The sequence below is a fragment of the Diadema setosum genome, chromosome 9, assembly GCF_964275005.1.
Source record: "Diadema setosum chromosome 9, eeDiaSeto1, whole genome shotgun sequence".
Lineage (NCBI taxonomy): Eukaryota > Metazoa > Echinodermata > Echinoidea > Diadematoida > Diadematidae > Diadema > Diadema setosum.
In genome coordinates, this window is record NC_092693.1 from 28,702,285 (window position 1) to 28,729,913 (window position 27,629).

The 27,629-nt window shown below is 37.6% G+C and overlaps 1 protein-coding gene across 1 annotated transcript in view; it reads left to right on the forward strand.

Annotated features, from left to right (window-relative positions):
- The first annotated feature begins 4,074 nt into the window (after positions 1-4,074).
- The window catches only part of LOC140232958 (protein NDRG3-like), a 47,820-nt gene continuing 24,265 nt past the window's right edge, over positions 4,075-27,629 (forward strand). Inside the window, exons 1-5 of the mRNA XM_072313068.1 lie at positions 4,075-4,108; positions 10,429-10,464; positions 17,684-17,915; positions 23,497-23,596; positions 26,989-27,109. Coding sequence (XP_072169169.1) covers positions 10,445-10,464; positions 17,684-17,915; positions 23,497-23,596; positions 26,989-27,109 — 473 coding nt within the window. The 5' untranslated portion in view covers positions 4,075-4,108; positions 10,429-10,444. The remainder of the gene's footprint in view (positions 4,109-10,428; positions 10,465-17,683; positions 17,916-23,496; positions 23,597-26,988; positions 27,110-27,629) is intronic.

The following is a 27,629-nucleotide window of genomic DNA, read 5'->3' on the forward strand; positions in this document are numbered from 1 at the left end:
TTCTTTCTCACTTCATTGTAAACACATCCTGCAAGTTGGCGTAGGTATACAGACAGAAATAAGAGAGAGAAAAAAGATTAGAAACAGGAGAGAACATAATCTTAACAAAAGAAATTACGATTGTTCATTTATTTCTTCACTGTGATAAAGTAAAATCAATTTGGAATGAGGTTATTAGTATTATTAATCAGAAGGAAGGTACAAATAGAATTGTTTCAGAGTTTGAAAAAATGTTTGGTATAAATGAGGATAAATTCTTAACTTATATTTTTCTTCTTGTAAAATATTATATTTATACTTGTAAATTTCAGGGTACCACCCCAGAGTTCATGGGATTGAAAGCTTGTCTTAAGACTAACAAGGATTTAGAGTATTTTTTGGCAAAGAAAAAGGGTAAGCTTGCTTTACATTTTCGAAAATGGAGTCTGGATTTTTAATTTATTCATGTAGTTGAATCCGGAGTCCCGGATGTATCACATATTTTGTTGTTCCTTTTTTATTGTTTGTTTCTGTGTCTTGATAGACTACAGACCTGATGAAGTAAAGGGTTATTTGTAAAATTATATATGTTCCTAAAAACCTCGTTACAAACACTGTTTTACTTGATACAATGTATATTGTTTAGTGAGTTATAATCGACATTATTGGTTTTTGTATGCTGCCTTATCTTTTTTTTTTCTTTTCTTGTTTATTTTCATTTGTATAATCATGTTTTTGATCTCTGTAATTTTGTTTGATGTTGTTTAATAAAAATTGAAAGATATAAAAAAAATGAAATTAAACTACCAATGTTATAGTTTAGTCTCGTTATGTCCTTTATTAGTCAACACCAAAAACAAACACATTTTTAACATCTCTTCTTTCTTTCTTTTTTTCGGCTAGTATGTGTAATGTATTGATATTTGATAGGGAAATTTAGATTTTTCGCACAGCGGAAGTTCAGCTAAAAAACAACAACAAAGTCCTGGTCTGCGCATTTGCTTTAAAAATGTAATTGCGTCGTCTGACTTCGCACGGTCGGTTCTGGGCAAAGAGAATTATGCAGAGCTACTTAACGGTGTGAGGATTCTATGGGGGCGCCATTCATATTTACATATCAGGCTGCCTCAAAGATATTTTACTCCTCATACAGTACTCATTATTTGTATAAGCTCTTTGGGCTGCCTCCTCACGTAATCTAAACCTACCTTTGCACTTTGCAACACGACGCAGGGAGAAACGGCCAACGCAATCGTCGTCTTACATAATGTTCGCATCGCAAATAATCTAAAGCTCCATTATTATTGTCTTGTCCGAGGGGCATGCAGCGAAGCATGCCAGTCTATGCCAAAAATGAGAAAATACAAATACATAGACAAAGAAAGAATGAGTAAAAATAAACAAATTGATGAATGGCAATATCAGCATAATGAAAAGATTGGAAAAGTATAAGATTCAAACCTGATATAGAGCGATCATCTGTTTTCACGGGTGATGTTCTTATTCCGAAGGTCCGTTATTCCGAAACACCCCATGCAGCAGCACCTACGAAAAATGTTCGTTGATCCGAAAATAAAAAGAAGAAGAAGAAGAGGATTCTTTATTCAGAGCACTTGTGGCGTTAATCCGGAGGATCATTATTTCTAAGGTTAGTATACTATAATAAAGGGATCCTGAAAACAAAGCAAAAGTTTCGTTATTCCGATCGTTGATTCGAATATGAAATGAAGGTTCGGAAGGCTCAATTCGTTAATCCGAAAATGAAAAGAGTGTGCGCTCTAACGAACCTTCGAAATTACAAAAGTTACTTCGATTTCGGATTATCGAACCTTCAGAATAACAAACTTTTTTTTCCAATTAACGAATCTTCGGAATCATAATTAACGAACCTCATTTCATGCACTTCCCGATTAACGAACCATGCCGTTGGATAATGAACCTTACTTCATCTTTGGAATTGCGAACCTTCGGAAAAGCGAATTTTCGCATTAGTAATTCGATTTTGGATTAACGAACCTTCGGAATAACGAACTGTATTAATACAACCCATCACGCGACCGACAACCATGATAACAGATTTGGTTCCCAGCTGGGCAACCATCTTTGATTCACAACGACATCCGCAGCTCAATCCTCAACCTTCGAGGAGCGTCATAAGTCTGCTTGACAGTTTACACTAATATATGAGTTTTGTTGCATGGAACAGCAACAACAATGTTTTCAGGGTTGTCAACCCCAGTAGCCCTCATCAGTGTGCCTTCTAACCCAAACGTCTCTATCATTCACGGCAATTTTTAATCCTTACGCCCGGATCTTTCCTGAGCTGTCAAATCTGGAAGAAGAAAAAAAGAATCCAGCAACTCAAGTTTACTACAAAACCAAAGATTGCGTGGGGGAGGGGGTTCAACAGTGACCTTAACCTCTCCTGTTTTTAGATGTAGACATCAATTCTACTCCCGAAGGCAAGATGATATCATTAAGTTATTCGTGAAACAAAATTCGTGTTTTGTTTTTCCATCTTAATAATAATATATAAACCACTTTCTTGACAGAAAGCATTCATCGTCATGACATCAAACCCATCATCACAATATTCTGTTTAGGTGTATGGACGAGGGTTGTGGCGGGGCAGCAGGCACAGTAGCTATAGGCCTTCTGAAATGTATTATTGGACAAATTCATGAAATATTGTAATTTAGTATAACACTTAAGAAAAAGTAGATAAAAGGTATTGTAAATCTTATCTGAAGTAATCAAAACCATTATATTTTAAGTTATACCAAAACAATGAATTTGAAATTTAGGACTCTTTGGCAACAATGCGACCTGGAATTTCTGGATTTATTTGATGATTATAATTCAATTCAAAGGTTTTATTTTCACTTCTTTCAATAATAACATTGTGCTTCAATTCCATTTCCTTTCTGATTGGATGTAATTTATAATCTTTCCACCAACGATTTCAGCTTGTTGCATCTGCATCATTTTATGTAGATTAAGTTGTTCATTGAAACTATAGGCGTCATTCACGTAGAGAAGTATGTTTACATTATCGGTGACTTTTTCAAATCACGTGGTACATGTTTCGGCGTTAATGCTACTATAATTATTGTACATAGCACTGTTCCTTCTCCACAGATAAAAACTTTACATTTTCAAATTCAGTTTGAAACTATTTTGTTCAAGAACTAATAGTTGATGACATTTGAAGAAAATCGAATGAGCATTGCCCCTTGTTTGAAAGAATCAAGTGGCATAAGTTGCAAGAAGAAAAAAATCATGTCACTTGCAAGAAAAATCACTTGCAAGAAGAGAAAATCATGTTGCCACATCAATAGGCCTATCTGAAATATCTCACTCCTCTGTGTTCTCAAGTGAAAGGGTGGGTGAACATTGAATTTAGGCATTTCTTTGTTTTCTTTATAATTATCCTGCTGGCAGTTGGCCTATTCAGTTGTATAAAACTGCAGTACCAAATGCGCCATACTGTTTTGATTTGTCTTCTTGTATTTTAATTGTTCTTTTTGCTGCTATTGCAGCACTTTATCACGTCGTCATGTACTAGTAGTCTACATACAGTTAATAAGTATATCCAAAGAAATTTGACATTCCATGTGACTTTTTTGTGTATACAAGTTGTGGACTACGAGTACCGTACCTGCCATGTTTTCACCACTTTATCGATAGATGGCGCTCCTCAATAACAGCTCAATGGGTCACTTCAATAGCAGAATTAGAAGTGTCCTTCATGCATGCATGCAGGTCAACTTTTCTCCATGAGCATGCAACCTGCGTCTGTCGATGAAAATTAATCAAGCAAACGTGTGTTGGGTTGCTATATAACAGCCTTCAGCGTGCACAGCGCACTGGCACAGCGTCAGCTGTTCCATGGAAGTGAACAAACTTCTGGCTGTAAATGAGTCATATCTTCCAACGGCAAAGTGTAAGAGCTTAGAGACAAGTGAAGTGTTGTACAAATGCCTGCGTAATTACAGCGTTGATCTTACAGCACGGCCTACGGGACAATCCACGGATAGACCCCAGAACTAGAAGCCTAACTGACGAACGTGTGATTACAGACCTACTGTGAGGAAACAAAAATATTTCCATCGCATTTACAACAATTTAGGTATGTATTTGTTAGTCATATCAGTAGTCTCTAACGTTAGATAGAGTTAGGGCCTAGATCTATAGTAGAGTTTATACGTGTTTACGTGTTGAACCTACGCTATGTTCGTTATCAACACGATCACGTTGTTCACATTTTGATACACAACAGAATGGGAAGCGGTGGCGGTATGCATGCCATCCATGCCAGGCAATTTCTGTTGTGACAAGATATGTACGCATTGTACGTACGAATGTTGTTGTTGTTTTGGTTTTGATGCCGATGGTGTGTAGAAATGAAAGTTCTAACAGTAAGGTAGTATAGTGAGGTGCCCGCACCTCGTCAGGGGCCCGAATACCGTCACCCCGCTTAAAATTGTTTTAAGCGCACTAACGTAAACAAAAATTTATGCACTTGTCAATGTAATGACGCACCCCACTACCCCCGGACATGGGTGCGTCATGGTCATTTTTTGACTGACCACACGGGGTTTTTGACGGACACCACAGTCACTTCTTTGACGGACAAAACGCTGCAAGTGACGAACACCACAGTCACTTTTTTGACGGACAACACGTTGAAAGTGACGCACACCTCGGTCACTTTTTTGACGGACATCCTCGGTACATTTGACGCACCCCCGCAAATACTGAAACGATTTTTGCATACGTTTTATTCAAGCAATTTCATTTTCTTTTGGTTCGTAAACATAATTTGAAAAAGTTTCGGCAAGTTTCCCTTACCATGGCCCTGTAAGCACCGTACCGTCATTCACCATACATCACGCTGCTGCTACGGTGATATTCCGTACAGTAATATGTATTCTGTGCATGCAATCCATACATGACAATCACGTGTGTGCAGATGCGCTGTGTGTGCGCGGCCATTGCTAGTCCGGTGGATGCATACTGCTGCAGCGCAGGTACACACCACGCCACGGCATTCCTGCGAGTCGAGTAACTACATAACAGCCCAGTCGCTGTAACTGTACGTAGAGATTCGCACAGCTAACAGCGTTGAACTAAGTTGTTACATCGCTGAACAGTCCCTGGTTTGAGATTGAGTATACATGATTTCATGGGTTTGTTGGAGGGAAAATGTAAGGAGAAAGGGTGGCTTTTAAATTATTTGCTTGCCAGATTCTGGCAAGCATTTTTCCCTCTTATTCCAAAACGCTTCCCGACTTTGATTTTCACTTGCCGCGAGAAAGCGCTCACTGTAATTTCACTCGCGGTACGTGTATCCGGTAGCGTGCAAAAAATGTGTGTTATTTTCCATAGCCAAGTGACGTACCATGACGCACCCCTCGGTCAAAATTTTGACCGACAATGATGGGATTTTGACGCACCCCTCGGTCAAAAATTTGACGGACAAAGCTGGTAAAATGACGAACACCTGGGTCACAAATTTGACGGACCAAACGAGGAAATGACGCACCCATGTCCGGGGGTAGTGGGGTGAGTCATTTCATTGACAAGTGCATTATGCCCGGGACTGTGTTCAATATAATACGCTTGAAACTTGGCAGGGCAGGGCTACCACAACCAAGCAAATTTTGGTGAAAACCGAACAGTTTTTCGCGAAAATCTGAAATTTTAATCGGAATAGGACCCTACGTGTTTAAGTATCACCACTGTCCCCGCACGCATCTTTTACGTGTATGTCTATGGGAGCATCACGGTCACCCGCACACGTCTTTTACGTGCTTTGTCTATGGGAGCGCGAGCGCGGGTGACGAGTTGCGGGCCCCTTCCTTAGCGTGCAACTTTTTCGCATCGTTCGCGTTTGACGATGATACAAGTAGCTGCAAATTTTCGATACCGATCAGTGAGCTTGTGATTCCATTGGAATTTTCAGCATTTTTCCTGTACGTGAGTTGAATTTCAAAGAATTTCAGGGGCGAAATGTGATTCAAATATGCGCAAACATTAATTATGACGAGGTGCGGGTCACCCAAGTATAGCACTAGTACAGGCTCCTAACGTAGTAAGTACTGCTAGATTCTACTACTGGCATCTGAAATCTGGCATGGGCTAACGTTAGATCTATATAGGGCCAAATACTGATAGGCCTATTGGTCCCCTCTCTTTTTGTGTGTGCGTCTCCACTATGTGCAGAGTCTATGGAGGTTGAAAGAAGTCCCCGGCTATGACAAAATGAATGGCGGTGAATGGAGCTGCATGGAGTGGTGGGGACCTATTTCGCGATAATGCTGGCTATAGCCATGACATACAGTCCGGGAAACCTCATGTGGGGGGCTCCGGCTCATACTGTACTTAGTAACTAATAAGTAAGGACCCCTCCTCCTTGTGAACATGGCTGGGGTGCTTATGAGGCCCTCGGCTGGCTGGCTCGGGGTGAGATGTTTGACTTGACCGACAAGTATGTCTAAATCCGCGAAAAACTTCTCATTTATAGCAATGACATTTACTGGGTCAGTTTTTCGCTTCTTAGACAGACACCACTGATACATTAATTATACGCTATTGCGACGGTTTCAATCGTTTTGATTGAACGCAACTTCGACCTAGTTCCCCCCACATAAAAATGGTTATTATTATTTTTTCCAGCTTGGTTTTCAAACCAATCTGGAAAAAATATATACAGGATTAATCAGTAAACATTTTGACTCACCTCTTCCACTGTTTCCTTCTGTTTTCTGGTTGTTTCCTCCACTTCTTTGCAGCGCTCCCCAATTCATCGCCACCTTCGTTTGAAAAATGACCGCACGAACATCTATGGCAAACCAAATGCTCATTCACAATATTACGAAGTTAAATTTAGCGCCCGAACAACTTACTAGTACTTTAGTCAATAAACGTAAGTGTACCGATATAGTGATTGTATGGAGCATTTAGCTTGCCATAGACGTTCGTGCGGTCATTTTTCAAACACGGAATTAGACATACTTGTCGGTCAAATGTTTGACATGAGGCTCCCTGTTCACTTATTATCCATCTCGCATCCGTCATACAATTGTTGCAAGTTTGCATGGTGATTGTTTGTTACATGCACTTCATCACATGTCCACTCTCCATCCATGATGAAAAGAAGAAAAAAAAAATTTGTCTGCACTTTGGACAAAAATCGAGTTTTCATCAACTGACGTGCAGTGACCCACAGAAACATGGGTGCCAGCGAGTTCGCTCAATGCAGGGCTGCCGCACCCATTGTCCTGATCTGACTTGAAATTTTCTATACTTTTTTCTGCGGCTCTCACCTCTCCACGCATGAATCAGCCCCATGAAAGTAAAGTCTGACATTTTACAAATACTCCTTAAGAGAAAAATAAAATCAGAACTAACCTGATCTTGTGCTTATAGGGCCTATACATAAAAATCCATCTGTCCGGAGGAGTCTTTTATTTTTTTTGAAAATTACAATCTCACAGACAGCTTGCATGGCTTGCACGCTCTCTGCACTGGATGCAGCAGGATGTGTAAAAGTGTCTCAAGGTGTATGGAGAATCAACTGCAAACTTTGTGTTTGGGTGGTGAAATTTTGAGATCTAGGGTGAGTTAACGTTTGTACATGTTTAAAAATCATTCGCTGTGTGTAGTGGCACTAGCATACATTGTTACGATAGATAGCAGCGCAATGAGTGCTTTGCTTTACTTATACTCATAATCACTGTTTGAAACCAAAAAAGCAACTTCAAAAAGATGTGAATGGGGACATAAAACACAAATTTTCATTAGCATTTTGAAAAACATTTGACCTGTCTAAATACTAAAAAAAAACAAAAAACACGAATGGATGTGGTGCCAAAATCGGATGTGCGTGCAGACGAGAAAGTACTTTATTTTTTCACTCAGCCTAATATAGGTCTGGATAACACAATAAATGAAGGTGTATCAAAAAGGCACAGCCACAAGAAATATTTAATAAACGTAACTTATTTTAGATATAGAACTTAACTAGGTCTAGTCTAGTAGATCTAGAAAGTAGAACATGATTAGAAGTAAAAGAACAATGGTGTTCTACTTCTAGTATTTTCTATGACCCGGTGTAGAATTAGATTCAAATATTTCTAGAAAACTACCTCAGATAGAGATCCACATGCAAGTAAAGTATGTATTTTAGGTTGAATGTACTTGTAAATATCATTTAGGGTGAGTTTGTACATGTTTGAATTCAATATCATGCAAGCTGGTGCAAAACTACAGTGTACACTATCGCAGTACAATGACCTAAACCTTGTAATGTACAATTGTAGCTTTACCATCATTAATCGTACAAGATAGATGAGTGATAGATTCTAGTGATCTGCTCATTTCTAGATTCTACACAGAGTCGTAAATGTGTGACACGCTGTTGTTTGCAAACTTCCTATGTTTTCCAAGTGTCCACCTACCAGTACCACCCATACATGGTACAACTTTCTTTGAATATTCATAATATAGTAATGCAATGGTTCTTATAAGGCCAACAGCTTTTGTGTATCAATGGCTTCACTTCGGCTTGCAATAACTTGACTTTGTTTTTTGGCCCCCTGCAAGCTGACAACATTTCCCCACTAGATGTGGATCACATGGTTTTAGAACAGTGATCTGTGAACTTCATATTAGGGTAGGTATTCCCATTCAAGTAGATTCAGGAGAAATAGGTAATTAGGGTCATCCAGTAACTCCAGCAGGTCCCAATGGTGTGCTACATACATTGTAGCTTGCAAGGTTGCAGCACAGGATGTAGTCATATTATGTACTCACACCTCATGCAGCATGTACATTGTAGTGCACATGGTGGCTGCCCATACATTAAGGGTAATTACCGTTAGTTGAACACGTGTGCCACGCTGGAAAGTATAAGTTTGTCGCATTGTAGTGCACTTGCCAATCCTTGTGCGCACTGCACAACAGACCACTCGTCTATTACTCACTGCAGTAACTGTTGCTTATTGATGTGAAAGTGCCGATTGTAGCATACATACTGTATTTTGATCAGTATTGATCACATCTGAGACACATTAGTGCAGAGTACTTTGATTTATAGGTGGATGTGAATGGAACCCAACAGTACAAACCTCACATTTCCCATCCATTTTTAAAAGCGTCTTTTATCAAACATGAGTTGTAGAATTAATGATCCGTGCAGGCTCAGATAGATTAGGGGAACTCTGGTTCACTTTTATGGTGAGACAAAGAATGGCAAGTTTATTGCTGTAAAAAAGTAGCCTTACCTCAGCTTCCATGTACAATTGTAGAATTACATACAGATTGTATGTTCAGTAGATTGTCACTAGCATCAGTGGCCACTTTTCATGCTTAGCATAGTTTTTTCTTGCAGTAAGCAAGGCAAAATCCCAGACCTTACCCCCCCCCCCCCAAAAAAAAAAAAAAAAAAAAAAATCATTCTGTTATTCATTTGGATATTTGCATGGGAAAGTTTCCTGCTAGTCTCAGTAAATAATACACATGTACATTATATGACAGAAAAACTTCAATCACCGTTAGCCCTGAGTCAGCATAAAAGATATGAGGTGAGCAACCTCTTTTGTGTATTGCACTGGAATACATACACGGTGTATAACCCAGGTGATGGGAATCACATACCATACCAAAGGCAGAAGGGATGGCAATGTTAACTGTACACATAAACATATTTGCATTTTGTATGTTTGGTAATAAGAACTGTATGGTTCTCTTTCCAGTATAAGAGTCGGCACACAACTACCATACAAGGACTGTACCTACAGTGTATAAGCTGAGGGGATCAGTTACAGTAATTCAGTAGACCATTTCAGCCTGTGGCTAACTTGCTATGTATGTAATATGAGCTGTAGACATGATTTAGTTGCGAGCTTTGTTAGAAGCCCATTGTTTAAGGTTGTGCTTATGGAGTGTGTGTGTGTGTGTGTCTGTGTGTGTGCATTTTAATGTGTTTTGGTTTGCAGCTACTTTGTTTTTAACTGTAAATCAGTTGAGACAGTGATACATGTACATGTACACTTGTATGTATTTGTATGTTTATGCCGCCCTCTGGAATACCACATCTACAGTGTAAATTCCTTTGTCTTTTTTTTTTTTCTACAGTGTCCTCATTGCTACATTTCCTTTTATTTAGAGTTATCATCAAAGGCATTCTAACAATCAGTGACTGTAGTTTACAGTGTACATGTATATTCTGTATCTTAGATTAAACTTTTCAGTTCAGTATTAATGCACTTAAATATAATTTTATTGTCATTGTCATCATCACCATCATCACTACTATAAATATTGTTGTTGTATAGAGTAGAAGTTCAAGAATGCCAGTGTGTCATTCATAGTATGAAGGAATTAATGCATAATTTACTGATCAAATGTTGATTACATTTGTTTCCATCTTGCATTCATGAGTAGCACAAAGAAAAGAGCCATGGAACTTCAGGTCCAGAAGTAAGTTATAATTCAATCATATGCATGGCATTGCTCATGTAAGGAATGGCCTTACATGTACATCTGGATAAATATAGATGTTCATGCATGCAGAATTAACATCTTTAAGCTTTTATTTTTGGATTGTGTAATACTGTTCTTTGTGTTTTATCAATATCTTATGAGTTCATAGTCTTTGTTAGTGCTGATTGTTTATGGTTCCATCTACCCCCCTTTTTTTTCTTTTTCTTTCTTTTTTTTTTTTGCTGACAAGTTCTCCCATTCAAACATCCCCCCATTCAGTCTTATACCTGTACTCTGTCCATTTTAATATTTTGGTGGTAGAAAGTGGTACAGTAGCCTAGCTAAGAAAAAAATTATACAAGAGTGCTATCCTGCTCAAGGCTACTCCAACATTAAAGGAATGATTTACCTTTTGCGGATGAAACAAAAATCCAGCTTTAGTGAGCACTTCAAAATAGTTCTAAAATGTGAGTTAAGGATAGAAACAGCCAAAGTAAAAATGTCAATCAGTATACAATATGTAATCCATTGTTCAATTCACAAAATGTGAACGATAGTTATAGAGTAAACTGTCTACAGTTATGGTTTACTGGGAAAAATATTGATACAGTGTATATCTCCTTTCAGGCTCTATTGCAAAATTAAATACAATGTATGGTTGGATGTTTCATGATACGACTGACGTACACATACATTTATGCATCAATACTCGAACATTTTTTAAATCACTGAGCACTCTCAATGGTAAAAAGTACCTTTAAAGGGTAAATGAGGCTTTCTACAATGCCAGTTTATCCTTGATTCAGTCCTAGTATGAAGAATGTATGCATGTGCTATGTGTATGCCCTGCATGTGACTGTAATGCTGTCATGATTACCGTATAACCAACCTAACTGTATTCAGACAGTAATGTAACCCCCACTTTCGAAACCTGCTGTGTTGGTGATGCTTACAGAAGTTGTAACAATATGCAATCTGTGATAATCCTTTTGACCATATAGGGTTGCATTTCATTTTGGTAATTTTTTTATGTTTGACAGATACGTTTATTGTTTGCATTATATTTTTGTGTTACACAAGTTTCTGAATTGAGCATCATCTTCAACCTTTTATTTTTGCATTGGGAATTTGAAGGTTTTTGACTGTGAGATCATCTTGTAATATATAAATATGTCCTGATTTGAGATTATGATTTGAGTAATCATTTGTGAGTACTCATCCGATATTTTTTTTTAATGTTCCATTGACTACGTTTGAATTATAATAACATAAATTTGACTTTGCGTGAAAGAAATGTAAAGGATTACATTTGTATATTACAGTGTACAAGTACATGTATATTATGATTGTGTATTTTATAATAATGGCGCAATGTTCCCAACTCAGTTGTCCCTGCAGTGCCAGATATGTGTACAATGTGAAATTAATACAGTCACTGCATATCGGGCTTGCCTGATCATGAACGTTGTTTTAAAAATCTACAGTGTACTGTAAATATTGAATATGAAGTTGCAATACTGTTCTTTGATGTGTTGACACATGATTATTGAATATTTTTTGCATGCTCTTTCCTTTTATTTTGTGGAGCAGAAATGTGTTACAGTACATCAAGGAGATGTTTGCCCATCAGAGCAAATCTCAAGATTAAATGTAATATGGATTCTCAATCTGTGTTTACCGTGCCCAGGCTAGGGTACGTAGATCTAATAAAGCGTCTGAACGCATCATCCAGATACTGTCACCTGATATGATATTAGTATCCCTGGGGGTCTACTCATATCAGAGTGCCTTTCAGGCGGCCATCTAAGGGTTAAGGCCGTGTGCTGCTGAAGCGCCACATGCAAATGTAATTGCATTTGGTGGATGAATCAATACCTCCCATGATGGAAGAGGTGCCGCGAGCAGGGCTGCACGGTGGAGGAAATGTCAAGAAAGTTGACAAGACGGTATCGAGCAAATTGGCGATCAGGGAGGCTGGATACTGTATTGATGCTGCTTATGTACTCTGAGTTGCCTATGTAGTGCAGTAATGAGGATCCACACACCTTGGAGAAATATTTCGTGGACCCCCTCTTTTCTGTAAGTTCCCTCCGTAGTGTCAGCAGCAGTGAAAGTAGCAGTTTCACTCTATAACTCAACTACCACCTTGCTATTATCAGAACTTTGTTTTTTCTTGTATTAAAACTTTCTCTCCCTTACAACATGTAAGTGCATTGTTAAAATCATAGACCTCCATCAATAGACTTTATGATGGACTTTATATGAAATATTCAAATTCTAAGAAATCTGATTCAAATTCTAAGAAATCTTTTGGATATTACAAATATGATTGACAAAAGACATCATATGGAAACATGCAAGTTAGCCTGGGTTTAGAGGAAGGTGCATTCCATTGTCTTTTATTATTTCATATCAGTGATTTTAATCGTAATGATTGATACAATGGTATCACTGATGGAATGTTTGGAAGCTTTTTTTTTTTCTGTGGGCAGATCCATGAAATGTGAAGAAAAATTATCGTAAGATGAAATATATTCACATTAAATACATGAAGTTGGATATTCGTTTTGTGACATACAAAAAACCTTAAGTGATGATCAGGGTATTGTAAACCAACACAAGTATGCATTTGCATTGCATTAATACTGTACAAATTGTAGGTCCTTCACATTTTCTTACCTTCTATTGAAGTATCTTCATACATTGCTATGTAGGAAGAAATACAAGTATTGTTTCATTTTGTCCTAAGATTAATGTTTACCTGAAGTTTAAGGGTTTTACTGCTGTCACCTTGATTGTAGTTCCTGTTGTAAATATTATTGTGTTACTATTCCATTTCATGGTTCGAAATGATGTTAGTGTGATGGACTGGTGTCTTTGTTTCAGAAAAGGCAAGAGAAAACAAATTTATGCTCTCTCCTGTCCGAAGTTGTAACCACATGTTCGTATTGCTTTGATCAAATCCTGTGGATATTCAAAAGCTAACATTTTCACTGAAATCAAAATGCTAAATGTGAAGTAATATTATTGCCAGTCTTTTGTTTGTTGTTATGAATGATGCACTGTACAAGTGTATGTTTCAATTACATCTGAAGCTTGATAGGCAATGGAGGATACATTGTACAGTATCAAGTAGATCATACAGGCTAGGTGTTTTGTGTGTGTGTTTAGTTTGTGAATTATACAAGTTTGTACACATGCATGTTGCATGCCATACATTTATACTATCCATATACGTATATTTCACAAAAATAATATCCAACTTCATGTATTTGATGTTAATATATTTTATCTTACGATAATTTTTCTTCACATTTCATGGATCTGCCCATATACATGTATCTACAGTACAAATGTACATGTATATTGAATTTGCAAATACCAGTAAACTAAATTCTTGTAAGATCTGTCATGAGACAGGGAAAAATTGTAAAAGCAATGACTCTGTTCTATTATGGGATGACATTAACATTAGTGAAATACAGTAGTTTAATGCTCAAGTTTGCATTGTCAAAAAAAGGAAAAAAAAATGGGGGGGGGGGAGGAGGGGAGAGAGCAAGATCTATCTAATGAATAAAGGCAAATTTTCTGCTATGATGTGTGCTTTTATTGCCCTTTTGTTCAAATTCATTAACCTACAATGTATCATGAATCACTGACGATAAGACATTGAACATCGGGTTTGATTCAGATGTCGCTGTGACAATCTGACCTTTGTTGCCAATACAAGCAAGCAGGTTTACCTCAGCTGCATACCACCTCAATGATGATGACTACGGTATATCTCTGCAAAGATTGTCAAAAGATAGTAGAAGGGAGATGGATCAGTCTGTATGGGGAAAACTCGACGTCACAGTGTCAATATTTATTGTGTATTGGGGATCGGCTGACAGAGGAGGTAGTAGAGCTGATCAAAGATATGCTCAAGATGGCCAGCATAGCCCTGAGACATTTACAATGTATTGTGTGCCTACGGATGAAGGCTGGACTGATGCGGACAATGTATTAGTCTTCTGGATGAAGAGAATACCAGATGGTTTTCAGTTTCAGTTTGTTCAATTTTTATAGTTTATTTATTTCCATAAAGAAAAACCAAAACATGATTCAAAGCAGCATGTGTCAATTTGGTTTTCATTCAACTGATAAGGATAGTTCATTGAACACAATATAGATTACTGTATGTGCACAAATGATATAACAAGAAAAAAAAAAAAAGTAATGCACACTTTGTAATGGTAACACAAAAAAAGTAATCATAACGATGGAAGAGAGGATACTATTCATAAATATAAAAAATACATGCAAATATATCAACTCAAATCTCGACATGAAAGCATACATGTTTCTTCATTCTGTATTTTTGTCAAAGATGTGTTTACTGTATCTTTTTATTTGATAGTTAATTTAGTGCCAAGATAAAACAGATGTACTTTGAGTGCAGCCAAGTAATGCAAATTACACAGTTGCATAAAGGTGATACAGGGCTGTAAAGTGCCACTGGTGCAATTAGTATTGCAGCAGGGAGAGATCAAAAAATAAAAAATAAAGAAAGAAAGAAAGAAAAAGAACGCTGATTGGCTTGTACTTGGGTTTCCTGTAATCATGATAAATATAGGCTGTCATGCAACTGGGATCTCGTCTGCCAAGGGTGTTGTATTTTAGTTAACTGATTACGTCTTCCACCACATTAGGAGGTAATCAAAATAATTAAATCAACTTGTCTGGAGAAAAAACAGAGTACATGCATTCCTTTAACATTCAATTCAGTAGAATTGCTGTGTGAGAGTAAACTGTTCATGCACATATTTCAAAGAGACATGAAAATGTATTCAGAGATAGCATTTTTTCTTTTTCAAATGTGATATGATGCAAATATGCATATTATGTATTATGTAAGGACATTTCCCCTTTACTCTCACTTACTCGTTATCCTGTTGAATTGTTGTTAAAGCCAAGTGTTGACAGTTCTGACTCGTTGTTTATCATTTTATGAGATAAAGCATGAAATGAAATCCTGCTGTGATACTCTGTAATATATACATGTACATTGTACATGTACAGTGTAATATATACATGTACATTGTACATGTACAGTTTGCTGTAAAAAAAAAACACACAAAAAAACTACTTTTACTACTAATAATAAAGTGATTGGTGCATAGTACTGAACTGCTCTCATTGTAATTGATATAATGAGATTACATTACATGTACACAAAGGGTATACACTTGCACTTTGTCTTAGCTGACTGTACTGTAGTTAGAAAATTGCCATGGTAACAGATGAACATTTACGTAGTTCATCAGGGGTAAACCAGGGAGGTGAGACCTCCCTGGGTAAACTAATCCTGGGGATTGGAAAAGCAGGAGGTCTTCTGCCTGGTTGATACCTCGGCTGATCTATAAACTGCTGATAAATGGCAAGAGTTGCACTGCAAATGTAGCAGCCAAATTGAGATTTGCACTTTGTGGCATCCCCTGTGCCACTTATCTGGAGTAATTTGAAAATGTCATATAGATCTGAGAGGGTTCATGTGCTACAAATTCTACATATTGTCAGTTCACATACATTATGTATTTCTTTTCAGTATTATGCACATCTTGAAGGCAATTCTGTTCAACTGGGCTTCATATAGGTTTAGATAAAGTGGACGTGAAAGAAAATGACTAATTGTAGGCATGTGATTATTATTACTGTGGTAGTAATTATGAAAATAAATTATTGATAGAGGGTGAACATCATTACAGTCAACTTGCTGAATACATTTGTACAAAAGGACTGCACTCTGTTCAATACCTGTATGCATATTGTAGGTCTGTAGTGAATTATTGTGGATTCTTGTTCTTTTAGTAGGTATAGCATTGATTTGATGAAAGTTTTTTTTTTTTTTTTTTCAAAAAGAAAACAACAAATGTACACTGTGTAGTTCTCTTACCCTGTAGAATGTTCAAAGCAAAATAATATCTTTGATGGCCATAATTCCTCATGTATTTCACCAGTGGCATGCATACACACACATGTACATGTAGGCCTCATATTACACTCTCTGGTAAACTTGTTTGCGTATTTTCTTATTCACTGACCAAATACAACAAAAAGTCGTTGTGGAATGAACAAATGGAATTACTCTGCTAACCCATAGTTCTATACACAGATTAGGATGACTCAGACCTTTGGTACAAAGCCATGATGAATAAGCTCATGGAAAATTTTGGAGATAAGTGGAAAGAACTAAATTATCTAAATCTCCCTTTTTCCCATCATACAGTAGGATGAAAGAACCCCTGCACAACTGTCAAAATAAGTGCTACACTTGCCTGCTGAAATTTTGATACATTGTTGTTCAAAAAAAGTTATATAAAAATTAATATATACACACGTGTGCACGAGTCTGATGTACTTTGCAGAACACACCCTGGCATATTCTTTTATTTACTTCAGCAGGTGCTCTATGATGGCAGGAGTCTGTGACATCACTCTGTCATCTCTTCAGAACAGACTTTGTCCATTTTTACCCGTTCAAATATCCCTTTGAAGGAAATACTGCGACATAAAGTTAGCATTTGTTGCATGAATGTACTTGCTAAAACATTTGGACATAACTTTTGATTTATTGTAATGTTACCTTAGCTAAATCTGACATAAGCATGATGGTGCAATTTGCATGTTACTTTGCATACAGTTAACATATTGTTTTGTCACTGGAATGGACTTTGACCGGCTTACATGTATACATTGTATGCAACTGCAGAGATGTTTGTTTGTTTGTTTGTTTGTTTGATTGCTTTTTAATCCATACTGACATCTCATGTTTTGTTGAAACCATTTGTGTGTTTATTATGGGTAGGGTATTAAATTCAATGCCTGCAGAACATGAACATGCTCTGCTTTTTAGTGGACTCCTCATGTTTTTGTTTTTTTTTCTCAGAGCATGAACAATGAAACAAGTTTGGTTTGCTTTCATTTCTTTAATTACCTGTAATTTCATTGTACAGTCAACTTTTTTGTTTTCATGATTTTGTGTAATTTTCCCCTGTAATGTTTTTGGGAAGATAAAAGAATTTTTTGGAAGATACAAGATTTTTTTTTTAATGGAATTGAATCTAATAATTGTATTGAATGTACTGTGTGACATCTCAGAAGGGTATTGTCACATGTATGAGAGCAAGAGACTCATACTGTCTTGTCATTCCGCTTGCCTCTCGGCATGGAGCAGCGAGAGGGAGCTAGACGGGATGTCGTACAGCAAGCTGGACGCAGATGACGTGGAGCTGGACAATGTGGAGGCGACAGAGAAGATGTCCTACTCCAAGCTGGACGAGGTGGACGGTGGCGGCGGAGGTGACCAGAAGGACCTGAAAGGGATGCGGGCCAAGAGCTTTGATGGCTTCGAGGACCCCAGCCAGCCCCTCCTGCTGTCTGGGAACAATGTTGCTGTCAACTACGAGGTGAGTCTTCAGTCTGCGATCATTCTGGGTGCCAGAAGCTGAACCTTGTTTTACTGTCCGCCCAATGTTTCTTGATGGTTTTACTCTATTTTGAGGGTACTGAATCTAAATCTGGCAGATGCAACTCTTGCATCTCAGAGGGTTTTGAGATATTCACTTTTTTTTGTGTGGCCATTTTGGCAGCTGTCAAGAATTCCTTGGAACCCTTGAGAATTCAAAAGTTGCCTCTACCAGATCCGTATTCAGCAATCTCCCCCCAAAAGAGGGTAAAACCATCAAATTATCATCAATCAGTTGTATTGGGATTTTAATTTTTGGTGGACATTTTGGATATACATGTATATCTCAAAACCTCAGGGATGCAGGAGAGGCATCATCCAGATTCAGATTCAGCACTCTCAGAATGGGGTAAAACCATCAAAAACATTGGGAGTATAGCACAGGAAGGGTTAATGCTAGAAACTAATGAAATGATGGGATGAATGAGTGTACAAATCCTTGCCATGTTCTCGGACATTTATATACCAGGATGCATACCATCAAAACAGTTTTTCTTTGTTTCTTTGTAAAACAAGGTTAGGCCGAAAATCTAACTTTGGTACCCAGTCTGCATTAGGCAGTAGACCAATCCTATTGAAATTTTATAAATGCTTTTCTGTCGTACTAAAATTTTGTGCATAATTTTATAAAATTTTCATATCATATGCATATACCTCTGAGTCAGAAAGCGTGGATGGAGACTTGCCAGACAAGGCATCACGTAACACTTTCTATGCCATTGTCTTTGGACAGTGTGTGCAAGACTATGTGGTTTCTTGTGCCAATCCACACTAATAGCACATAAAGGGTTAATGCTAGAAACTAATGAAATGATGGGATGGATGAGTGTACCAATCTTGCAATGTACTCAGACATTTACATGTATATACCCGGATGCATACCTTCAGAAGAGTTTTTCTTTGTCTTCTGTGATGGCTAAAAGCATGTTCATGAGTTGTCCGTCATCGTCGTAACAACCTACATGTATGATGATGATGATGATGATGAGCAGCAGTTAGGATTTACTTTGCTGTAATTCCACCTAGAAAGGTGAATGAGTTGTGTGCAAGCGAACTGGCATCTGTGTTTGATTTGGTTTGGTATGAGCGGGTGAATTGAACAGCTAGTGACAAGGTTGGGGAGTAGGGAAAGAGATAAATCTGTAGACACGAATACATTGGCCCATTTTTAGAGTGAGAAGGCACAGACAAAATCTGTCCCAACTTCTGGGTTTACAGTGGCAGGGCCTAAACATGTGGAGGGTATGTTGCTGATTTTAACAAGTGTGTAACAGCAGATGCAGTGTGCTATGTCATTACAGGTCCTGTTTACCTTTGGGAACAGCGATTTAAAAAATGTTTAAGATATCACATTTGATGCATATGTGTAGGTCTGTTGTATCACAAAACGCCCTACCACATAAAATTTTTGCAATAGAGCCTAAAATATAAGGAGACCAGATATCAGCATTTTTCTCAATTAACCATAACTGTAGACGGTTTAGTCTGGAAGCATTCTTATTATAACTGTTGTTCACATTTTGTGTATTTAACAATACTTCACATCGATTATACGGATTCAGATTTTTACAGTGGTTGTTTCTGTCCCTAACTCACATTTTAGAACTATTTTAAAGCACTAATGCTGAGTTTTTGGTTCTTTTGCAATTGGTGAATTATGCCTTTAAAAGCATCAACGTACATCGTAGATTTCGTAGATCGTAAATTTCATAATTGTCATGTGTTCAGTGTTTGTTAAATGCCTCTTGTCAACATGGGCACTACAGTACTGTATGTCTATACCTATTGGGTTACAGTGCAAGTGAGGAATATTCCTATTCAATGTAGTAGCGACCTAAGTGGCATGATTATATGTTAATCTTACTGAAGCACTATTTCCTGGTAAAAGTATATGGAGAAGAAAGACCTTGAGGATCAAATGCCAAATGTGTTTATATTTCTAATAGTTTTTCTGACACCAATGATGAAAAAATTTCTTTCCAGCTTGATTTGGCAGATTACAATTTTACCCTGACCTTTTTAGTCCTTATTGCTGGACAGCAAAATATTTCAGATTGTTAGTATGCGAGCCCATCCCTACTTCATGGACTTTTCCTGGAATGCTCTAGCAATGAGATATGAGTCTTCCCTGCCAGATTAATATCAAATGACTGTGCCTTGCTGATATTATAATGAGTAGAGATTTGTCATTGAAACTGCCCTTTTCTGTGGGTGAAGTATTGGTATAATCAGAATATAATACAATGTAATGACAACTTCCTTGGCAACATTGCATATAATTTTCATAACGCCACATTCCCCCCCCCCCCCCAAAAAAAAAAAAAAAAAAGAAAAAAAAAAGAAGAAGTGAGAGAGAGAAGAGGAGAAAAGAAAAAGGAAAAGAGAATAACAGAAAGAAAGAGAGGGAGGTTGATGTCTACAGACGGACTTGTAGAGTCATGGGAACTTCCAGCCTGCCACAAAAACAGAAAAAGACAGCATGGTTTGTGTTTGAAGCTCCTTGGTTTGTGTGAATAAGTTATTAAACTGTCTCCTGGATTATTTATGTTGTTTGCTTAGCTGTCTTTGTCATTGCCATGCCTACCTTCTTGTAGAGAAGAATATGAAGACATTCATGAGATACCACTGTGTACATCATGAAATACAGGGGAAAATATATAAATTGTCATGTCTGATGGTCTGATGGAACAAATTAAACAACATGTATATTCTGTAAAAACAATTATTGTACAAGTTTGCAGACAAGATTCAATTCATAATGTAGAACTGCTGCTTTGTTGGATAAGAACAATATGCTTTAATGACAGTAAAGCCCTGCCATTAGCTGATTGAAATATTTCTGTGTAACTATCGTGGATCATTCTTCGCTAGTATGTCCACTAAGCCTGGCATGTATCACCGTCAGCAAGCCCCATCAGACGTGTTTTCTTTACAGACCCGCAACAGTGCCCCCCAGGGCTAGGTTGCATCTGGTGTACAGACTCAGTGTCTGGCTTTGGACATTTTATGTATCGTCAACTGTCCTCTTTGAATCACAAATCACAGCCATCCCTTTTGGCGATGTTACTCCGTCTAGGTGTTGAAATCAGCAGCTTTGCTTGTCTCTTCTGAATTCGTAATCGTAGATGCACAGTGGCATCACATCCGTGATCCTTTTCCTGATGCTGATTCTCTTTCTTGTTTCACATATTTGGTTCCGATAGTTTTGATGAGTACATATTGATAATCCGATGTTGCTGCTGGTAAGGAGACTACAGCAGATGGATCATGTTGTTGTGCACATCCCCCGCACCATTCCTTGCTGAGTGCATCATTTGTGCAGTGCATACATTATGTACAGCACTCCGAAGGAAGTTTTTTTTTTTTTTTATCATTGGCAGGCTTCAATGATGAGACACCTGTGTTTCACACAATGAACATTAGAATTCAAGGATGTGTGGTGCCATTCCAAATGATGGCAATCTGCTATCAAACTGTATTAAAACGCAGTCAATCAGGGGTATTTATCCAGTGACACCTCATCTAGTCCTGATGAGGAAATAAAAAATGAGCTCATACATGTATCATCATGCAGTAGAGACAGTGTTGAAGTATTTATTGTTTACACATCATATAAATGTTTGTATGTTGCCTTTTATTCCTTTTTTTGGAGGGGGGATGGATTACAATATTGATGAATGAAATATTGTGTGATTGTGTAGATTTATCTGTCGGCCCCAAAATAATATGAAAGTAACACAGGAATACAAATGTTATTCAAGAATTGAATTCAGCTTTCTTCAGATTTAAATAAAAAGGACAATAACAATCCATTGATTTAAATTATACCATTGTTCAGATTTCAGTATGTACATGTAAATGATGTTGATGTCATTTTAGGGGACCTTACAATGTAAATTTTCCAAGATGCACACTCTCCATCTGCAGAAAACCTTTATAAACCTGTTAATTGCTTGTAGTTTTGAAATCCAGCTTGCAACTGTATATCAACATGTATAAATGTCTGTGTATGCATTCTGTGTGTAGATTATTAATTCCCCAAAGCACAAGGTATTGTACAAAACTTGAACTTATTGAGCATTACCAGTAAAGTGCCAAAAAGCTACCTTAGTGTATAAGAAAATAATAGAGATTACTTGCCACTTAAAAGGTGAATTCCCAGGAATTTACTATCTCCAAGCATTATGAAGGACTGAGTAGTGTAAGGAAAAATCAGTGGCTTGCTTTTAAGCTCACATAAGAAAGGTTTGACTGTACACTGTACAATGTATTTACAAAGTAGCTATGCATATACAGCAAGACTCATAATTCAATCCCTCTCTGTGATTGCCTAGACATTCCACAGCTTAAATTTGTCAAATCTTGCTGTCTGCAGACAAATTGATGAATAAATGCATAAAGGGACTGTACAGTACTGGTTGAGATGGGGATTCATGTTTTGAACATTCCTAAGTGAGATAATGAGAAACCTCTTTAATAAGAAATATGAAAGAGCATGTAATTTCAAGAAGGATTCAACATTTATTTTATGAAAATTGGTTTTCAAATGGCTGAGATATCAAAAAAAGTGATAATAATAAAAGGCGACAGGCCACACCTTTTATTAGGATCTCTTTGTTTCACCTTGTTTTTGGATATCTCGGCCATTCCAAAACCGATTTTCATCAAATACTAAGTAAACTTTTGATACCCCTTAGAATTGCATGCTCTTTGACATCTCATAGAGTGGTTTCTGAAAATCTCGCAAAACGTAAAATGCTAAATCCTCACCTCGACCAGAATTGTACACACCCTTTAAAGGTCTGCAATTTTAAGTCTATTCCTCCCTCATCGCCCCCAAATTTGTACTGTGTATTTCTGTTAGAGCTGTGTGGTGCGCTTGAAAAGATGGGTTTACATTGTATGCAGTGACACGTTTTGCACCAGAGTGTGAGAGACACAGATTTGATACTCTGGTTGACCACATATTTGTAATCCTGTTGTTCAGCCTGTGGTACAAGGTTGTAGTCAAGATTTATGATGCTTTTTGTGTGAAATACCTGAATATGACTGACATAATTTGTCACTCTCTTATGGATTTATATAATTTAACATTAGGGGAATATAATTCTGCTTTTGTCAGTGTTATGATTTCACGTTTTGTTTACTGGTTTGCAATTCCATTATTTAAAAAAAGAAAGAAAAAAAAACAAAAGTTGCAAAATGTGTGATACAATACTCGATGCTTTATAGACAATTGTTCCTCCTGTTAGAGCTACTGGAGTTTACATAGCTATTATTAAATGCCTGTGAGTAGTGATACATGTACATGCAGTATTGTGCTCCTGATGCATTTTGCTCTTGGATGTTGTTACAAAGTCCCTCTGAAATAAACAAAACAAGACACTATAAATGCATCATCATAAACTTATGTTACTCTTTATTCACAACACATGACATTTACACATGAAGAGTTGTCCTTTAATGTAACATCTCTATGTCAATAAACATGATTGTTGTATTTTGTCTGTGCACGTGCCTAGCTCGACTTTGTGGAGACAGAATGGGGCAACATTCTGGTAGCCATCCAGGGAGATCGCACGAAGCCCGCCATCCTCACATACCATGACATTGGACTAAATCGTGAGTACCCCAGCCGTAGCCCCCAAGAATCTTGTAACACTACCTTGCCTTTCAAGATGGATGTAACTGTCATGTGAGAAGGCGCTTCAGTTTTCTGCCATGATTCATTACAGTGAATATATGGCATTCACTTTCATGATTCCATTTTTTCAAACCCAAGTGGGAACTAGGGACCTACATTGTAGGGTTGTGTTTGGCAGTATTTAGTGAAAATGCTTCTCAACTTTCCCTCAATAAATTTACCTTCATGCCTCTCAAAGAACCATGGGTCATGACCTTTCTACCACTATACGAAAAGCAATTGTTGAGATACAATATAAGTTCATAATGATTGGAAGTATTTATGTTATCTATCCTGTTTGGTTATGAATTGTGTTCATCTGATGTGTACATGTAGAATGTATAATGGTGCAGTTGTATATCGCTGCAGGCCTGGTTATTCTATTTCTCTGTATTTTTCGAAACAAATTCAAGTTGCCTTTCGACAAGAATCAGATTGAAATTGTGCAATCAACTATTAAAGAACAACCAATAGCGTGCTTCTGCTGTGTATGAAGCAAGTGTGAACAGGGTGATGTAATGTGCTAATTACATGCAGTGTCATAAACTGATAAGCCAGGATGGATCTATTACAACTTAGAGGATGTTCAGCTCTATCAGGCAGTAATTGTTTCAGCAGACACTTTTTGTTTTCCCATTTCACTGTAAGCTGCAAGCCATAGAACACTAGTCCTTTGTGGTACTCTTGTTGTATTGGCTTCACTCATATGTAATACACCATGTATGACTCATGTTGCTTCGAGTGAATTTTTTGAAGAGCTGGTATATACAATGTACATGTATGATGTTATTAACTTAAGGTACTAGGCAAAGACCCAAACTGACATTTTCAGACAGTGCATAATAACTTTTGACATGATGTACTTCATGATCCCTTTCAATATTCTAATAGATGTATTGGCACAAAAAGAAAATCATCTTGGTAGCAAGTCTGATAGTGTTATTATTTGTCAATGTGAGCAAAGCTTACCTGTAATGTAGTGTAGGTTCTCTGTGCTGAAAACATTTAATATGCTGAAAATGGGCAGTAAATGAACATGCATGCCAGTTCTCAGAATAACAAGTGTTTTGAAAACCAGGCAATATTATTTTACAATGTATCACTGTAATGATACAATGTAGGATTCCACAAATGTTTACAAATGTATTGGTAGGTGACATGTTAAATAAATGATCATATAATTTTTAACATTTTGAAATTGATGGCATCCTATGTGAAAATGCTGTGTTGCTCACTTTAGTGAACAGTTCCAATATACTATGAAGTGCAGGTATTAATGTACCATACAATTGTGCTTCAAGTAAAATGATAGGCTTTTAAGAATTCCTTCAATTGTTTACTCTAAATGGCATTGTAATAATAAGGTTTTGTCTAAGAGGAGCAAATAAAGCAAAATACAAGCTGTATTCTGTATGGTCTGCATGTAATATCTCAAAATCTGAGATGATCTCTATGCAAACATCAGACTCAGTGATGATATGCCAGACATAATGGCCCAAATTCACGAAGGTGGTACAAATGAAACCATGGTTTAAACCATGGACAAAAACCATGGAGCGCCAAGTGTCGCACGGAATATTTCGTTACGAAATTGGTCATTTCATTGACACAATGACTGTTGTGTTAACGAAATGTTCATTAAGTTACAAAATGTTGTCATTTTGTTACAAAAGAATCATATCATCAACGAAATATTCCATGCGACACTCGGCGCTCCATGGTTTTTGTCCATGGTTTAAACCATGGTTTCATTTGTACCACCTTCGTGAATTCGGGCCAATAAACATATGAAAATGAGATCATTCCTGAATGCAGTCAAACTTAATACAATGTCCTACAAAGTTGTATGTGTAAGTGGTCATATAATGTTTATGACACCCACCTGCCCTTATGACCACTGAGGTAATACGTCAGTGGCAGATCCAGAGGGGGCGCAACCGGTGCACGCCCCCCCCCCTTCATTTTTCGTTAAAAAGAAAAGAAAAAAAATGAAATGAAACCCAGAAGTGGCACCAGAAATATTAGTTGCTCCCCCTTTACAGAATTCCTGGATCTGCCCCTGTACATTGTATGTACGTACTTGTACATACCCAAGATAGTTTGTGCAAATGAGAATCCTGTTTGTTGTGGTCACCTGTCTGTGATGGGCATTACTATCCAATCTAGAGAGAGTCCATTGTATTTTTCAAATACCCATGGTAGCTCTTCCATGAAAAAGGTAATTGGAGCTATGATGGGCATTACTATCCAGTCTAGAGAGAGTCTGGTATTTTCAAATAATGCTTCCAAGAAAAGGTAATCGGAGCTATTTCGACTCAACATGGCCTTCATAATGTGCTGAGCTGATGCTTTATACCATGCTAGGGTACTTAGAGGTTTTTCCAAAAGCTTGTCTGACTTCATTTAATGCTTACGAAATGAAGGTTGTGATGTTTTGGTGTACCATGTAGTTGTAGAATAAAAAAGAAAGAAGAAGAATGAATGTGGCTTTCTGGTGCAAAGTAGGAATCACCAGGTGTATTGATGCATCTATTCTAGGGTAGTAGTAGTTGTATTCAAAGCACCCAAGGTGCAATTAATCATGCCAAAATTATTGCCTGGTGAAAAATGTCATTTTAGCGAATGATTTTTGACATGCGACTGTGAAGGATGTTGCCTCAAATCTGATTGGCACAGCCACATTTCATGTCGCAGTCATGATAACAAGAGCTGGGACGAACGACTGACGGATGATCCTAAAAGACTATGCTTCTGGCACCCTATACATATAGGAACATAAATGCATAAAAACTTTCCATGGCACCACTCCTTTGTGTGTAGGAAGAAATGCATCTTCAGTGAGTTCTTGATATCATGTAGCAACAGCTAAAGAATGTTTCAATTTTAGGATGCAGTATTGGCCTTCTGTGTAATATTAAATCCCCATTTGTGATTTACCAATGAGAACTACATTGTACAGCTACGCATCATCAAGGTCTGGGGTTAATGCTCCCAGTACAGGCGACTCCTGTCATAACAAAGTCCTCACGACCAGCAGTTTTCTTTTGTTACATGTATATCCAGAAGTTGTCTTAGCTGAACAGTATAGTATAGATATAATAGATGATAGTTTTGGGACCTGAATTTTTACTTTGGTGTAACGAGAATTTCTTTATAACCATGTTCATTATGATAGGAGTACACTGTAGTGCTACATTGTACATATGTACAGCTATCAGTAATATCACGATGTTCCTGATTTTAAGCCTTATTTGTCATTATCAGTGTGCCGTATTTACCATATGAAATAGTTCGTTCCATGTTTTGTTCTGTTTGCATTGCATCGCTGCAGACGTGTCCTGCTTCCAGGGCTTCTTCAACTTCCCAGACATGCAGCCGATCCTCAAGCACTTCTGTGTTTTTCACATCAACGCCCCTGGCCAGGAGCAGGGGGCTGCTCAGCTCCCTGAAGGGTGAGAAATGTTTGCATCATTACCAAGATCATCTCCATGGTTACTTGGTGTTACCTCAGTTTTCCCCTTTTGGGGGGGGGAGTCTGTGCACCTGTTGACACACTGACATTCATCTTGGCATTTAGTATATCATATTGAAACTAGAAAAGCACTCTGAGAGCGCAGACCTCCGCCAAGCATGCAGCTGATTTTCCTTCACTGAACTTGTTCTTCGATAGAGATATCAGTGATTTCCACCCATACGTACTTATAGCATTGTGTGCTGAAAGTCCCCCGATTTCCCAATATAGAAGCCTTTGTTACGTCGTAAACCCTCAGCTGCAAGGCGCGCCTTGCCCCAACAGAAACTAGAGCACACACTTTAGTGCGCGCATGCAAACCTCAAATACGCGCAGCCTGAACTCCCAAGTTCAATGACCCTACCTACCAAAATATAAAAAAACCTTCATAAATTCCCCAAATATTCTCGGATCACTACCAAAAGTTAATCGTTTGTTACTTGTGTCATTCTAAACCTTTC